The 17,533-nt window shown below is 38.8% G+C and overlaps 2 protein-coding genes across 2 annotated transcripts; one reads left to right on the forward strand and one right to left on the reverse strand.

Moving 5' to 3' along the window:
• Positions 1 to 5,803, reverse strand: Nt5c (5' nucleotidase C). The gene is made up of 8 exons (XM_022847690.1): positions 5,508 to 5,803; positions 3,400 to 3,572; positions 2,989 to 3,207; positions 2,413 to 2,872; positions 2,071 to 2,228; positions 1,087 to 1,191; positions 832 to 962; positions 1 to 722 (listed from the first exon to the last, which is right to left on the reverse strand). Exons 1-8 carry the CDS (start codon positions 5,680 to 5,682, stop codon positions 608 to 610), a joined length of 1,536 nt encoding a protein of 511 aa, XP_022703425.1. The 5' UTR covers positions 5,683 to 5,803; the 3' UTR covers positions 1 to 607.
• A 186-nt stretch (positions 5,804 to 5,989) lies between these two features.
• LOC111268570 (general transcription factor 3C polypeptide 3) lies at positions 5,990 to 16,619 on the forward strand. Its single transcript, XM_022847638.2, has 18 exons — positions 5,990 to 6,201; positions 6,586 to 6,821; positions 6,949 to 7,075; positions 7,547 to 7,763; positions 9,460 to 9,593; positions 9,770 to 9,971; positions 10,095 to 10,420; positions 10,669 to 10,761; positions 10,950 to 11,210; positions 11,507 to 11,686; positions 12,305 to 12,470; positions 12,915 to 13,073; positions 13,249 to 13,304; positions 13,759 to 13,926; positions 14,039 to 14,136; positions 14,411 to 14,622; positions 15,380 to 15,540; positions 16,015 to 16,619. Exons 2-18 carry the CDS (start codon positions 6,610 to 6,612, stop codon positions 16,147 to 16,149), a joined length of 2,907 nt encoding a protein of 968 aa, XP_022703373.1. The 5' UTR covers positions 5,990 to 6,201; positions 6,586 to 6,609; the 3' UTR covers positions 16,150 to 16,619.
• The last annotated feature ends 914 nt before the right edge of the window (positions 16,620 to 17,533 follow it).

Genomic DNA, 17,533 nt, shown 5'->3' on the forward strand with positions numbered 1-17,533 from the left:
TTTGTTCATTTCCATCATCAAGTGCACTATTTTATTTCATACCCCATTAATATAATCACAGGGATTCATAGTGAGGGTAACCAATGTCAAATAGTTCTCTGAAAAAACTTTCTAACAATATTCAAAGATAGCGTAAATATAGTTTATATCAACAGGGCGCACAAAAGAACCATACCAGATTTTCCACTCGTGTACTTCAGACAATATAAAAAAATATACTATATATATATATATATATATATATAGTAATTGGAATTTGTTATTGATATATATTGTTCTTCGTCAGAGGACTTACTATGATGAAAAACCCTATAAACAAATTGAAAAAAGCTTCTAATAACATTAATAGTGAAAAGGGGAATTCAAAAATAAATTTACGACGGTCACATTGTCAAGTTAAATCCATAAGCAGGTATAGTGAAAAGTAACTATTTGGTTAAAAATCATATTCCAATGTGAGACAGACAATTTCATACACAGATTCATCACAGATAGAAATATATATTGCTTGCCGTCTGGTCTCATTCGGTCTGGCCAGAGAACTCTCTCTCGTACGACTCAATATTTTGCACTGGGAGCAATTGCAATAGTAGGAGAAAAGGTGCGCTTAGCTGTGAGGGATATAGCACTCATGGGGGAGGACTCCACGCCTAGGATAGAAGGTATGGTTAAGGGAGTAATTCATCAGGTTGGTTACGTGACTCATATATATGTCCGAATATCTGAAAATGATAGATAAGAAGCAATAATTTAGCTAATATCCGATGTAAAAAGCATTACACGCAGCAGTATAGGTGCGTCTAGATGATCAGACACACATTATGGACTTACCTAAACAGCCGTCGGGAGAAGTACGTCGGATTATGATGTGTTCGAAATACAGATCCGAAGTTTGAATTAAAAAGACTTTTTGTTGTTTTTCGAAGCAGATCGCGTTCCTCGAGCAATGTATCGATAAAATCCTGGAATGCAAAAATACATTAATTAGTGAATTGATCTGTATTCTACATATTACTTTAAGGGCAAATCATTTTTCTGTAAGTGGCACAATGATACATGCACCAGAATTTAAGAAAGCAAGCGTACCTGAATGTCGGCTGAATCTTGCATATCCGCAATTAGATGCTGGAGTGTTTGCAACCAACTCGCTGTATGGCGAAACTCCTCTGAATTCGATGTTTTTATTTCGTGCTAAGGACCGCAAAAAAGAAATTAGGGAACAAAGTTTATCGAAACCATCGACTGCTAATTATTGTGAAGCGTGATACACCGTCCTCGACGCACTTGTTTCCACTCAAAAATAAAGCCCTACTAGGCTGAATTGAGCTTTATTTCTGTAATGACTCCTTCACTTTTTTTTACTAAGTAAAACTATCTTAACTGAGTAGCTTGCTAAGGCTTGTTGCTGCCAGAGGAATTTCGTATCGAAAGTTTGAACAAATCTAAGCACCTACAGGATCTATCACTCATCCTCGAATAAGCTGTATCTTACAGGACCCACGGTGAAAATATACGCGCGAGATTTGCCGCGAATTTTTAGCGCAACGGGAGAATTCCGGTGCGCGACGTCGACCTCGAGCTGGTAGTTTTTTTTTAACGCATCGATGTATTTTTCGACCAACCCGACATGCTTTTGGTTGGGGACTGTAAATGGGCTCGCGGTGGAAACGTAGCTTGTAAACTTTTGCAAGTCAACTTATGCTTAGCGGTGACACCGGACGTAAAACTTGAAACATAGAGAGGTTGTCTCTGGGATAGTAGCTTTGGGCATCTATTATACAAGGTTTAAAGAAAAATACATTCAAAGAAAACTGTTCTATTTTGCATCGATGAAATTAACAACTGCGTGACAGTGTATTACGCTTTAAAATACAGATTATTGTAGAATAACCTCAGCTTCGGAATAGTCTCAAAAATTAGTTCCATTTGCTGATATCCATCCAAATCCTGATAAAATCTGATTGAGAGACGTGTGTTCTGAGATTAACAATGATTACTGTTAATTATTAATACATAATTATTGTTTATTTGCTAGTCGTTTTGTTACTTGATTGCTGTATCTATACGTACCGCGAGCTCGTAAAGAATGGCACCAGTTCTCCATCCATAGTTGAGGGTTAGATCAGCAAGATCATTATAAATTTGGTCGCCAAAATACAACACAGAATGGCCCACCCAGCCTGTCATTTGTTGGAGTTGGTTAACTGTGCCTTCTACATACACTTTTCCTGCAAAAACAAATCTGTCTTTACTGGCATTGCAACAAATAAGCTTGCCACTCATTCGTATTCAAATGTAGCAGATGCACTTTGGTCGTGTAATGTATTGGCATCCGCTTTTCAGCGTGTCCGAATTGTTTGGAGCAAAATTGACCTGACTGAAAACTTGACTTGCGACACTTAAAAAACGAACCTTGCTTGAGCCTGACGACACGCTCCCACAATTGACTTTTTGTTTCCTTGTCGTACATCCGGAATGGCCTCAACTGTTCAGTGAAGAATTTGGGCTTGCGTGCTTGTACGATGACAACGTCGAAAAATTCCTGCCACTCTTCTCCTAGCATGTACTGCATCCCCACATCGAGAAATTTAAATGGGCTATTGGTCACAATAAACATCTTCTTTCCATTTTCCTTGAGACGTTGTAGGAACGTTCGAAGTTCTGGATACTTTTCCAGGTAGGTGCCAATGTTACTCTCATTGAACATGTTGTGAATGACTGGGTGGATTGAGCCTACCGCATTTTGCACGTCGTAAAACAAAATCTCAGGGTTGAAAGCGATATTATTCTTGATGAAGTACTCTGTTACATTTGAAATTAGACAGATTTCAGGCACAGAGAACAGGTCGTTTAATTGCTTCGTACGGTTTTTCTGGAAAAAAATAAACATGTAATTTTTACCGTTAGTAAAAGGAGAAAAAAAAACTTAATCTTACGAATACTGAGCAATTTTATTTCTAAATTAACAAAACTAAAATAAGCCTTTACCTCGTTTCCTGCCCGAATCATATATTGTGGAATATAGCTTCCTCCATAAATGTTCTCGATCTCTTCCCGCGAAAGCGGAGTAAGACCACGGTATACAGATTCATATTGGATTTGATGAAACAAATCGATCTTCATCAATATACCCTCCTTGATGTCGTAATGTAGACCACGAATGGCAAAACCAGGCCGGTACTCCAACTCACCAATACCCTTGGGATACTGTAATGGACCCGATTTGCAATCGACTCATTAGCTCGAAGGTAACTATTTCGTGTCCTGCTAATTGAGCGAAATCAAGCTCCGTTTTAAGGAGGCTGATTTCGTTATCAGACAAGCTTTTTAGTTCCATTGTTAATACCGTCAATATTCGACAATTGGTCCAATGTGTTAATAAATAGGACGAGATCTCACCTTAAATTTATTGATTAGCCAGTCGCGTCCGAGATCATAAATGAGATAATGCAATTGACCCGTATAGACGGCTAGCGTATAATCATAATCGAAGCCGTAAACCTTGATCCCACTCAGATTGAGCTCGTTATTAGCAAACACTCCATATGGGTTTACTTCAGGTGTCGGCATGGCTATAAATAAGTTTGTCACACAAATATCAAAATAAAATTTCACATAACTTAATCTCTCTTGACTATTATACTGATTCACTGGCCGCACATAATTCTAATGCATCATGTATGAAGTATATGAGGCTAGCACGAACAAATACGTAACGTTTATTCATTTTATTAAAAAGCGTAGCCCGATTCCAGTCGAACTAATGACGGTACACATAAACGAATAGCAATTCTGGGTAATAAATTCCGACTGTCCAACAATCGATGGACGAATCTATTTGTCTGACAAGCACTTGTCAGTAAATGGCAAAGAACAGAAAAAATAAAAATCACAACAATCAATTCTTAATCTATTTAGGGGGCAGTTATAATTGGCTAGAATAGGTGTGATTTTAAACAGGAACTACGAATGAACAGTAAAAATCTTTACCAAGCAAAGAATGGAAGACGAGTGAAATTCACCAAATATTGGACATCTTAAGAGGGTACACAGTTACATTAGATACGTTTCACAATAGATAAAAAAAAATATTAAAAATACTGCTTCAAAACTGACAAGAAATGAAAACTGACAAGAAAAGATGCATGCACATTTAGCCTCAATGCTCCAACATTATAAAATATTTTCAAGTTCTATATTCTACATTCTGGGCCTAGGGCCATTTTTTTTGTCAACCCCATTCTGTATAGGCTTCGGAAATTAAAGTAGTCGTACGAAGAGAGGCCAGTTTTCAGTAGATATTCTGCAGCCATTTCTTCTCTTAGCCTTCATTACCTTTTGGTAACGAAGTCAAAATGGCAGCGGTTGGACAATGATAATAAAAAGCACATTGTTGCCACACAACCAATTAGTTTTTTATATCAATGGCCCTAATCTGAATTTATCACTGAACATAACAGGAGTTATGGCTATTATCTCCAGTAAACCGATTGAAGATTCATAGTCGTCTACCTAGATGTATTCTGTTTATAAAATTTCCTATTTGTCAAGTCAAAGCTCATCGTCTCTATGTCAGCTTCGAGCTTACGCAAAACTGGCATTGCTGCTATGCTGCTATATATGTAGAGTAAAAATAAGCTCAATTTTTTCCCTTAGCAAGTTGTCTACACATGTACTCGTTGTACATAAAAGCCAAGTACACGGCGCCTAAAAATGTACATATTTACAGTTAAATCTAGAAAAAAGATATGGATTTTGATTAAACTCGCAAATTTTATTTCGAATAGGACCTGCAGCCTATCATTGTCATGTATGACCGTCTTTTGATGAGAATCTTTTGACTAGATGAATAGGAAGAAGCGGTCGTCCTTTAACACTTCTTTTTGTGGGGATACCTTAAAATGAGATCTGAGTCAGGAAACCGACAACACTGGCAGATGTCTAATACGTAATTAACCCAGAATTGGTTACAATATCATATAAAATGTTTAGTGAAGTTTGTGAACCAATAGCCCGTCGTTATTAGTAATGTCAGAATGGTAATCATTTACGGAATATCTGCCGTACAATAAAAGGTTACACATTTTCCTCAGAATAATTTGCAATTTAAATATCTTATGAAACATAAATAACATCTGAAGTTGTAGTTATTCAAACTGTGTGTACATTTTTTTGATACCTTGTATATTCCAGCACATGGAAAAATCACCTTCTAGTACCATGTTTCTATGAAATCGAAGCAATAAGACCTAGGGATCAGAGCGACGGTAATAAACAAAGGAAAATTTCCGATAGCGACTCTCGATAAGACAGAAAACCCCACTAAAAAAATTGTTTATATTACTTCATTGGTTGCCAAGTCACAATCCCACAATATTACCGAAATTAGATTTGAAGGTTGATACGTGAATTTACTGGGGAGGACGACTGACCATTTTACACACATGTATATAGCCACATGATTCAATACGTGCAAAATATATCACATAAGAATAAATCGCTTGTACCTTCACAAGCCTGCTTCGCGCTCATGTACTTCTCGAGCAGACTGAGTTGACCGTGGCCCTGCTGCATTAGTCGTTCGTCGGGATCACGGGGAACTCTGCCTACAAATCTCACCGAACTGCGCTCCCATTGAAGAGCCAATCCAAAAGCCCATCTCTGACTGACTTGTCGAAGCATCGCCTAAATGTTATACGAAACTACACTCTGCAGCAGCTGCAGCGCGAAATACCGCAATATTGTTACCTGGGTCCTCTTTAAGTATGTTCGAATACCGTCGATCATTTCTGAAAAGTGTTCACTAACAAAAGGTCGCTGCTATTTACATGGACATGAAGCCTAATGCACTGTCGGAAACAGTAACGTGCATACTAAAAGCAAATATGCGTCTGTTGTTCTGTGCTTGTGCAATGCACTTTAGCTCGAGAGATCTAATATTTAATAATAAGCTAGTCGATACAAGTAGCTATTATAAAGGTGGTTTTTGTTATAAATAAACCATTTTTATGTTCAGGTCAGCGCCGGGCCCGAAGTCTTCAAAATTTAGCTGCTCTTTCTTTGTTTACAAACAACAAGAAGGCCCCCAAATACTCCTGTCAGCTGAAAGTAAACTGATGAACTTAAAGTGAAAGACGGTCGTTCACGCTTGACAGGGGGTAATTTAGATGTCAGCTAGGATCCTGTGAAGGAACAGTACAGGTATGGTAACTTTTGTCCTTTTATGAGCTCAGTGAATTGACTCTTGAGTTTAGATTGAGGTTGATTGTTGTGCTGTAGTTGACATCTAATGTTGAATTACTGCTATGAGCATTCTATTTAACTAATTACAAGCTAGTTGACTTAACCCGATTTAAAAGCATAAACTTTGATCGGTGATCATGTCTGCTTCGTTCTCAGCTTTATCCAATAGCTACGCATAGTTATATAAATTGAATCTTTCGAAACGGTAAACATGTTCGTTTTTATCCAAATTTGCAACATAATACGAATTCAGTTTCAATTTGTGTATTAAGGGTAGTGTTTTAGAAGAAAGGTGTTTGTTCTAGTTGAAAAAGATGGTCTTTCTTCAAATTTAAATTACAGACGAAAGCGACTCAGTAAACAGCCATGGATGACGACCCGTTTCGAGCCCTGTTTGGATCGCTGAAGGACCCGCGACTCGAAGAGATACGTAAAGCTGTAGCTGAAGTTGATGCTGAAAACGGTAAAGATGATCCTGAAGAGATGGAGATTAACGACGATTACGATGATGCTGATGATGACGACGATCAAAACGAAGTGTCGCTTGATGTCGTCGATGAGACTGAAGCGATTAGCAGGTGCGTCGGATCAACTTTGTGCTTATTCTGGGCCGTGTGAGAGAGTCAGCAATCGGCATATTTGAATCTGATTTCCAAAAATGAATCAAAAATCACATTGCATCGTATGCATTTGCTTTCGATCCAGAGTAATACAGAAGCTGCCCGACGCTTTGAACCAGAAAGCTCGACGAATCGCACGTCGACGTCCAGGGGCAAGGTTACCCCTGGAGGATGACTTCGTCGGATTAGACTCATCATCGTCAGAGAGCGAAGTTAGTTATCTAAACCTAAAAACATATTTTGTGCTTTACGTCCAATACCGCTGAAGCATTGCTTCAGGCGGTTGCCTCCTTCCTATAAAAACAACATTTGTCTGTGGCCAGCTTTGAGCCTATGCCATTCTACGTGTCTAAAAGTTAGGCAAACGTGCTACCACTGCATCATCACAAGGACCAGTCAGATAGTATCGTCAAATAAATTGACATATAATGGTTTGGATTATTTCGGAACCCAAATTTCATTTTTTAAGGAAACTAAAATGTAAATGTAACTGATAACGGATGCAAAATGTAATTTGCTAATTGAGCTTTTTAAAATAACTATATCAATTACAATAAAAACCTTAATACCTTTGGCATCGTAAAGCGCCGTACGCTAATGTATAGGGTTTTTTTTTGCAAATAGTAACAAATTAATAGTATTGTCTCATACATTACCGTTTGTTTTTGTACTTGCAATGGCAGGATTATCGAGATGATGATAAGGATAAAGATTATGAAGTAGGAGCTGCAGAATTGCGAAGACTTGCCAGGGAAAGGCGAACTCAGCGAGAGCTCGAAAGGGACTCACACGCTAGCGGTGAGGAACAACCGGACGGTCCTTCGCAGAGTCGATCTGATGACCCCTTGGGCCCGACTATTCCACACGACGCTTATGAGATTACTAGAAATTTCCTTGAAGGTAGGCTCCTAAATACTCACTAATATTTAACTATTTAGCTGAAATTTATAAACACTATCAATACATGGAGTCAGAGTGAAGGGTCATGACTGACACTAGACCCGTACGAAGACTGGATTCTTGATCGTGCTATGCTATGTTGTGAGTCATAAAATCATGGCACCTTGGTTGAATGCAAAACTTTCAATCAAATGAGAACGAATATTCTAGTTGCTGTAGACAATTTCATGGCTTGCACTAATAGTATGCTTGGAAACAATAATCAAAATAGTTCATAAAATTATTTTACGGAAAATTTCTTACACTTGGTAAGTTCCATCGAGTTTTCAATACCAGAGAGAGTGATAGTGTAAAGAGCTGAACGAATTTCTCAATGAAAAAGCATAGACCATTTCTTTTCTCAGTATTACGCTAGGTCGCCTTTCAATTTGCTCCCCAATAGAGCTCGGTATCTGGCCTCGAAGAGCATCGTTCATCCGATTACATCAGGCGCGCAAAAAGTCGCTGGCAGATTCGATGCTCCTGAATAGAAAACAAAGGGAACTATATATGCGCTTGTTTTATTCTTACGTTAGCCTAGCCCAGGTTTACTTTTAACTACCCACGGAAACAATCTTAGCTAACGTTCCCTTGGGTACCATCCGCATAGCTTGATCATTTTCATGTAACCTCAGCCCTGCGTAGTTCAACGTCAGTTTTACCAGTTGCTATTTTTATGACCGTTGATTATCCTCAGCGTTGCTTTGTAGACTCGGTCCTATCCATAGATTCATTAGACAAATCGAGAGCGGTTAAATTGCACTACCCAGAAGCCACCTGTTCTCACGTACCGGAATCGGCACGCCTGGAGACCTGGCTTCAAACAGGTTGGTCGCCGTATTTGCCACACAGCGCGATTGCCTCATCTTGTTAAAAGCGAAGATTGTTTGCGTTTAATGTCCTCGAGAGCGTTTCCAATGAGTCATGAAAGAGTTCGCCATTGATGATTACTGCCGTTTTCTTGTTGTTTTTGAATAAAAGTAACTTAGTGGCACTTCCGGCTTTATGAGCTACATGACTTTAAAAACTTTTGTGACCGAAACGGTTGCTCGACACTCGCCCTTGGGTTCTGAGTACGAGTTTTTCATCTTATGATCGGCGGGCGAAGGACACTAGTGATGGTCCTGGATATTTGTTGATTAAGTGTACTTTGTGGGTATGAAGATGCAACTCTCGCTTTCAAATGAGTTTCAGGGTGCCCGTCAGTAGGCCAAGTTGTGGATCATGACGTGGTATTGAGACCGTTAGATCGGCATATACAGTGCTCCATATGTTTGCGATTTATTCGTTTAGATCGACTTTTACCCTGTGTGCAAATGAGCCTCAGTGTTTCCCGTGCCAAGGAGAGTCGTCGTCCAGGCTTTCTGTGAGATTTGCAAAGTTTCACCGTAATCGACTCCTCATTTTGACCGTAAATTTTTAGGACAAATGGAGACTATTTATTCCAAGGTGTTGCGTTTCATTATTACAAAGTGCACACGCTATTCTATTGATCGCTGCCAGCCCTTGCTTGTTTATAGACACCGAAGAGGAATATAATTAGCCGGCAACTTTTTACGCATCTGATGCAGCTGTCGGAGGTATTTTCGCCATATTTTTCAATATCGTAATTTCACCCAATATTTTTATATTGAGAATAAGTTGCTTTGCATTTCAGGGACAATAAGTTTTACTGATTTCGCCGAACAAATGGACGTCGAAGATGACGAAGGTGAGAATTCTGGTGCCGATTCGGACGTTGAAGCTGACAATGAACCGGCGACGAGTACGCGAAAAACGACTGAAACCAAGGTAATTGACAAACATTTTTCCAATATGAATATTGTCTGAGAGTACTTTTGAGAGGCCTCTGGAAAGCTTGCAGGTGAAAGTCCGCCATTACAAATTTTTCATTGAACTATAGTTAGAAAAAAATGCATAGAATTTTTACTAACTTATTATGGGAAATATTATTTGTGCTTTTCCAGAAACCGACACCGACCAGAGGCCCAAGAATTCGTCGTTTCAAGAAACTGCCACGTGACTTACAAGGCTCTCTGGGTCAAGCGTCGCTGCATTTGGCAGCTGGATGTCTAGATAAAGCTATTGAGAAATGTATGGAGGTTATTCGTATAGCCCCTGATGCGGCCGATGCATATAAGACTCTCGGAACGATTTACATGCAACAAGGTATCCTGTCTGATAGATTTTCAAAAGTTATCTTAAGATAACAGCTACATTTTGATTGGGAAAGCATCCTTAGATTTATTTGACGTTAATCATAGGACACATTTGTAACTGTTTCGTTGTAAGGTGATGACCTAAAAGCACTGCAAGTATCAATGATTGGGGCATATCTTCGTCCAAAAGATGCCCAAGAGTGGCACCGTTTAGCGACTTGGAGCATCGACCTTGGCGACCGTGAACAAGCCCTCCTCTGCCTTAAAAAGGCAGTAAAAGCAGATCCTGACAACGCTGAGTTCTATTTGGACATTGTGACTCTGGCCAGCGAACTAGGCAACCATTTAGACTGTTTTCGCTATGGAGCTGCGGTCATTCCCCGATTTTCGGAAAACCAGGCGCAAATGTGCATTCAGCTATCTAGAACTATTGCGCAAATTCAGTACAAGTATGGAAAGGTAAATGATATAATCCAAAGTATGGAAAACATAGCTAGAACAAGAATAGAATAACTCTTTGAAGCAGAACCTTGCTACTTAAACATATTAGCACACGCATATCTGTGTAGCTGGCAATGCACTATGTAATACCAGTTCAAATCAAAGAAGTTTTTTATTTTCGAAGACGACATATTTTTACACAATTAACTGTACCTGAGGCGGATTACCTGGACTCGCTAATCTAAATTTACAAGGAAAATTTTCAGCCAAAAAAAGGGGCTGAGGTGCTAGAATTGGCCTTTCAACGTTTTCCGCAGTCGATCTCTTCCGAAGACGTCCACATGCTTCTCGAAATTCAAGTTAGTATAAAGACGATTAAAAGTATGAACTGTGTATTCCTTGCTCTGCTATTATATACCGCATTCGTTCACATCTTGCTAAATATATAGTATATATAACATACATTTATTTAGAACATTTAGATGCGAGGTATATGTTGATTCGACTAGGAGTTAATGACGTCGTCTACGATCATATTAATATACAGGTGGAAGCAAAACAGTTTTCGAAGGCGATGCGCGTTCTGGTATCGCACTGTGGGGTTGAATTAACACCGATACCGGAAGAGTTCAGTGACGAAAACACTCCGACGGATACGAAAATTTCCTTGTTGAATTGCAAGTCTGTGCGCCTGGTTGAGCTGCCGCTGGATATATTGGCTAAGGCCGTCATCTGCATGGCCCATTTGGGAGGTGTCCATTTGGCTAAGGAGATAATGGGCCCTATAGCCCGCGACGGAGATATCGAAGTTAGTAATATCTAAGCATTGCACTCAGCTGTGGAAAAGAAAACTTACTTCTAAGGCAATTTTCATTGACTAAAATATTGCTCAAGCATTTAGTCTACGCCATATGCTTGTCATAAATTATATATTATATTATAAATCTCTAATTTTGTAGAGTGGTTTTTTGTAAAGAACATCTATAACAATAGCTGTGCGGCAAAATATAGTATCTAAATCGCTTCTGCTTTACTTCTCCAGAATCGTAGAATGTCTAATAAATGTGTAACATAAAGTAAATGTCAGCAATTTGTTCCTAAAAGGTTATGGGAGATCTCGTATTTGATATGGCGGAAGCGTTCGAACAAAGCGGAGAAGTAGGTGTTGCTCGCGAGCTCTGCGATCTCTTGCTCCGCTCACAACGGTTTAACATTGCAGGAGTTTGGTGGCTTCTTGCGCAGTGTCTTGTGAAGGATCCAGAACAGACCGAAAATGCTATTCAGGTAGACACTGTTATAATTCAAATGACAACGGTCCCATTCGGTGCACTCTAAACTCGCTTATGCAAATAACTGCCAACGATGGGTACATTTTTTTACAATCATTCTATTGTTTAATGCTTAACATACGTTGGCATAAAATTTTAATTTGGGAAATGTTCATTCATGGAAAAAAAATCATTAAAAAATTGACGGATTAATGCATTAAACTAAAAAATTTGAAATTTTTATTAATTAATGATCTTAGATGGAGCGGGACTCAAGACTTCAAAAACCTTTCCAAGCATGCGTTTGAAGCACGCGAATCCAGTTGACTTTGCGATACATTGCTTTTTCAAAGATCTGTGGCGCTGTTTTCACTATTTTAACTCGTTTCACTATGGTGAGCCTACGACTTCTCGAGATGTATATGATATGTTGGTTGGCAGTAAACTACTGAAGTAAACGAAAATTACATCACTATGCCTCCAAATCCACCAAACGCCACCTTTAAGCGTCAGTTCTTGTAGAAGTGTGATTGTTGAAACGAGTAGGGAATTAGAATGTATTCCATTAGCAACTATACTGTGCAGCATTAATTGATGTTGACGTAGTTCTGATCATGTCGATTTTGATTTTAAGGCGTATGAAAAAGTGCTGGAGATGGCTCCAGACCATGCTGATGCTCGTCTCATGTTTTCGAAGTTCCTTGAAAGTATAGGCCGTAAACGTCAGGCTAGCGAAGTTCTTCGTGAGACGCGCGATCTGAAACTTGTCAAACGGAGATTTGATTTAGCTCTGGCAGGGGGTACGGCGTCTTTTCATTCTTTCTTATTGTTCTCGTTACTATCAGTATTAATATTTTTAAGCAGTCCTTGTTATAACATGGCTACATGGGACTGACATAGGGAAGTTCGATTAAAGTTGAACTGTGCCATAAATAGAGAAGTTGCTAGCTAATCTGTGTTGCTAGCGGAGCTACTGCTCTAAAGAAGAAAGCTTGAAGTACAATGATAGAACCGGAATTTCTAGAATAGCTTACTAAATTTAACTTATTCATTGAATTTATTTTAGTTGTGTTCAGAGATATAAAATAGCATTCAACTCATCCTTAGGCCTTGTCTTTTATTGTTTTTTAAATGTAGACCGCATCTTGTTTACGGCATATTAAGAAATCAGCTATAGTAATATGTGTCATTGAAATATCAATCAGTCTATAATTCTTTTTTTTTTTTTAATTTTACAATTACAGAAGATATGGATGAGTTCTGTGGGAGTTTGTTTCGGCTACTTTCTTTGGCAACGGTTTATCTGCCTGAAGACCTGAAGTTGCCGATGCTGTGTGAATGGACACAGGCAAAAGGCCGAATAGACTTCATCAAAGCAGAGCTTGCAAAGAGAGGCATACCAAGTTAGTATGAAGTTCGAAGTATTTTTTTAAAAAAATTAACTAAGAGCATTAGGGAAATACAAGATATTTGGAACTCTTCGCGTATTTTAAGCTTAACAGCCACTAGTACCGAAAATCAGTTGGATTGTTTGGGCGGCGGCAACGACAATATTTCCATATATTTATTTTTTTATAGATGACTTTCCTTCATATCGGCCGAACAGAACGGAGTTTCACGCACATATAAAAAAGGTAAAATAATGTATGCATCTTCACCGAACTTCCATATCTGTTATAGATCGCAATATGCTTCAGGTAATGTAGGTAAGTAATTAATCATCAAGGAGCCAATTGTCTCGAATAATCACATATTCAACTTCGATATCAAGTCTCTGCATTCAAGTGATCAAAACGATTGCTTTCGGGGTGGAAGTGGGGGGATTTTTTAGCCTGTCGTCCTAAATAAAAAAAATTCCCTCCTTTAGGCATCAAAGGCAGATGTTAACTTGTTCAATTTCATGTGGTTTTTTAATTTTCTTAATTTAAGATAATTTAATTTTGAACGTTATAAAAGGTTTATTCAGTAACCTCTTTGCATATACGTTACCCGCTGCATTAGTTAACGACCATTTGTTTTCCTAACGTATTCTGTTCATTAGCTTAGAAAATAGATTTATTCGATTACTAAAATGTACGATGAATGCAGGCACTGGCTTATTTGCTCCGGGAAGGAAAACTCGAACTTTATTTGGATATCTGCTCTCGAGCCTCAATTATCTACGCTCTCCATGACTCGCTGCAGGACAGTTACCTACTACACCTGATTACGTTAGTTGGAGCAATGCGCCTACGGCTTGACGAAGTCTGCTTTCAGGTATATAAACGAAAAAAATAACTTTTTCGTTGACTACATGGCAACATAGTTTACGTCAGCGTGAGATGAGAGCTATTCTAATGCGGGTCTGATGTCTTTGATGGTTTTTTAGGCCTTGCGGACTCTCTGTCGAAGTAATCCATTGAGTCGGAGATTATGGAATATATTCAATATTCTCGTCAATCGGACACTTATTGTCAGACATAATAAGTACGTTTTTATGTAAAAACTTGTTTAGCATGGATTAGAGTTTGAAAAATTATGCCCAGCTGCGATTGTTGCATATGAAGCTATTCTTCATCTATATTACTTACAATAATAACAATCAATTGGATTGAAAAAGCCTCAACTACCTCTTTATCATTTGTATTTTTTTAAGTATGCAAATATATGCAACTAGTAATCGATTGGCAATTGACAGATTCTTTTCGTCATCATTTGTAGTGACTTGCTGTTTTGCTTAAACGTTTATGTCTATGTTTAGGTTTATTCTTAGATTACTTCGTATGAATCCTGACTCCCTCGAACTTTGCCTCTTCAACGGACATAACGCTCTGACATTGGGTTCGCACCGGCATGCATTAGCCGAGTACTTTTTCCTCCTCGAGCGAGGAGACTGCCCAGCTGAGGTTATTCCCCTTGTGACGCTCTGCATAGCCATCGCCTACCTGCAGATAGCTCTGCAAAAAACTTGTGGTACGTTAACGAGAACTAAGCGACGACCACAGCTACCTAAATGACATTTGGGTCTCGTATTTCTGTCCCCTTTTTGTAAAGCGTACTAGCTCGTGTGGTCGTTGTCGTTGCTGCTACTGTTGTTCGCACCATTGATTAACGCCAACAGTTGCTAATTCCGAGTTTCCCCAAGCGTGTTAGCTACTACACACACAAAGTACAGGGTTGTCTGTCTTTTAAGCGCCGGGCAATTCCAGGTTGGCTCATGCTATTGAAACGCACACGTTCAACTTTAGATCGTAGGAAGACAGCACAGTAGTTTTACATGTGTCTTTCTAATTTAAGCACAGCACTTTACGTGTGGCTCGATGCACAGAATTAATTTCATAGCCATTTACGAAAATTTGCCTGCATTTTATGACGCATCTTTACAATAGCTATATGTACTAACTATACATAACTAGCATTCATTTATTTAGTCGCCGATAGCTAGTTTTGGCCTCCTAAAATTGTCACCTAAGATAGCTAGGCCAGTGCGGGACCGCCTCAGGCTAACCTCTACGTTTCGGGTTTTACGTTCGACGTATTAAACTTCGTCAATATTGTAAAACAAATGCGTGGTGCGTGTATGTGTCATATTTTTTTATCAAACACTGCAAATCAGTATTACAGATCTACCATAGATTCCGAAGTTCAATGTCAAATAAGGCTGACTTGCTGAAATATTTCGTGCACGCCATTTTGTATACTCATAACAGTTACTTGGTTTGCCTTACAGCTAATCGTTATGGCCTCCTTTGTCATGCGATTACGTTTTGCGCTGAATACGTGAGACAACGTGGCGAAGGCTCCCAGGAGACACTATACAACACAGCCCGACTCGCGCACCAGTGCGGCATGCTTAACATTGCATTACACTTCTACCAGAAAGCGCTTAAGGTGCGATACCTTCAATTTTTTTTCAACTCACACGACGGAAATACGTAACACAAGTTTATTTAGTTTAGAAAATTTATCAGAAGATACCAGATTATCGAGTCAAGGGGAACGGATGATGGATAAATTAATGCGAAATAACCGGATGCCGTAATCTTATCGATGTTTGTGCAAGACACTTGTAAACTGAGCGACCGTCGCAGATACCCCCAGTCGCAATTTAAAATTTTGTAAGGCAACTTCCGTTGAAGACGAGCGTACGACGAAAATATATGCCGACGCGCCAAAAGCAGACATTTATTGCGTGGTGAAAGTTAAGGAGTTACGAGATTTAATAGCAAATCACTTCGTTCATTCAGACTAAATAATCAGGCCGACATTTTTCTGTTAATATGCATTTTTACTGTTGACTGTATATCTAGCAAAGGTATTGTTCATGTTTTTTGTTTAAATATGGTTGGTTCTTGACTATTGCAGGCGCCTCCTGTACCTTCTATAGACGGAATGCTTGATCTCAGAATGGAGATTGCTTATAACATTTCAAGGATCTACTTACATTCAGGAAACCAACAACTTGCTCGATATTATGTTCATCAATACCTTGTCGTGTAAATATAATTAATAAACACTAGATGAACGCGTTACCTAAGGGAAAAAGTGCTTTCAACGCTTTGGATGTATCACGCCCGATTTGCCAGCCCTATTTGCAGGCGTTCACTAATGTATTTACTGTATATCTAGCTAGTGACCTACCACGTGTCCATAAGTTTTGCGCTTTGTTTCTTGCTACTGTTTGATGTCATTTTTATCACGACTTCATTGTTTGTACGTTATTATATTGGTAACAAGCTTTTCGAGAAGCTATCAAAAACTGTAATGCGTATTGTTGGAAAAAATGTTATCGTAGGTTGTGGCTCGCTGCTCCGGAAACGGCAAAAAACGTTTCAGTTGTATAGTTTTGATTAACTCTATAAAACAATCTCGAAGTTCCGTAAGATTGTTTCTATTGCACTAGTTAATGCTACATCGACTACGATCAGGTGAGGATAAGAGTGCTTATAATAAAATATCAATGAAAAACATTTTGCCAGTGGACTGAATATGAAATGTGTCTATATTTGCATGTAGTTTAGGTTGGAATGAAACGGAGATAGCAGTTTATTTGTGTGTTAAATTTATGGATTACTTATTATTATTATTATACACTTCGCACACCTATAATGTGAGGCTGTAAATAGTTAGCTTTTTCTCCAGGGGCAAATATGCTGCTGAGACAGAAGTACGCGTGCATATGCGGCCATTTAGTATTCAGGCTGAAATTAGTCTCATTTACTGGACAACTAGCTTCCTGTAAGATACATGGGGTGTAATTATGAAGGATTCTCCGTTAAACGTTATTGGCCTCTAGCCAAAGCCTCGCTTTGGAACTTTTCACAGCTTCAGCGTTTCACTATTAGCTACTGTTCCTACTAAAAAGCTGTACATATTTTTTCCGACTAGGTGTCTAAGAGTACAGAACATGCTGCAGTCGACTTCTAGCTAAATTCTACCTACTCTGTGGTGGTCACTGGCTCTTTTCGAGTCTAGTCAATTTTCGTTCTATTTGAACTAGATGCCGAAAATGACCAACAAGGACCAGAAGTGTAAACTCAATTACATTTTACGCATCCGACCCCAACATCGAATTATTTCTTATGACGAAAGTAATTTTTCGGTAATTTGGAGAAGATTTGAAGCCAACAGAAGTTATTAAACCGAAAATTACAAATATGTGTTAATGAACGCCTAAACCCCTTAATTATTTAACTTGGCGAAGTCGATCGATTTCGTCTGTATTGTATGAACAAGATGCTTTATGTCCCTCGAATATGGTAAGCAGAACTACGTATATATGTACAATTGAGGCTATTCAGAAGTGTGCCGTACGAAATCCTTGTAATCTGACGAAATCGTCGCAGCAAGTAATTCCTACAGAATCACAGCAAAAGTCTTTCGC

The sequence above is a fragment of the Varroa jacobsoni genome, unplaced genomic scaffold, assembly GCF_002532875.2.
Source record: "Varroa jacobsoni isolate VJ856 unplaced genomic scaffold, vjacob_1.0 scaffold_138, whole genome shotgun sequence".
NCBI lineage: Eukaryota > Metazoa > Arthropoda > Arachnida > Mesostigmata > Varroidae > Varroa > Varroa jacobsoni.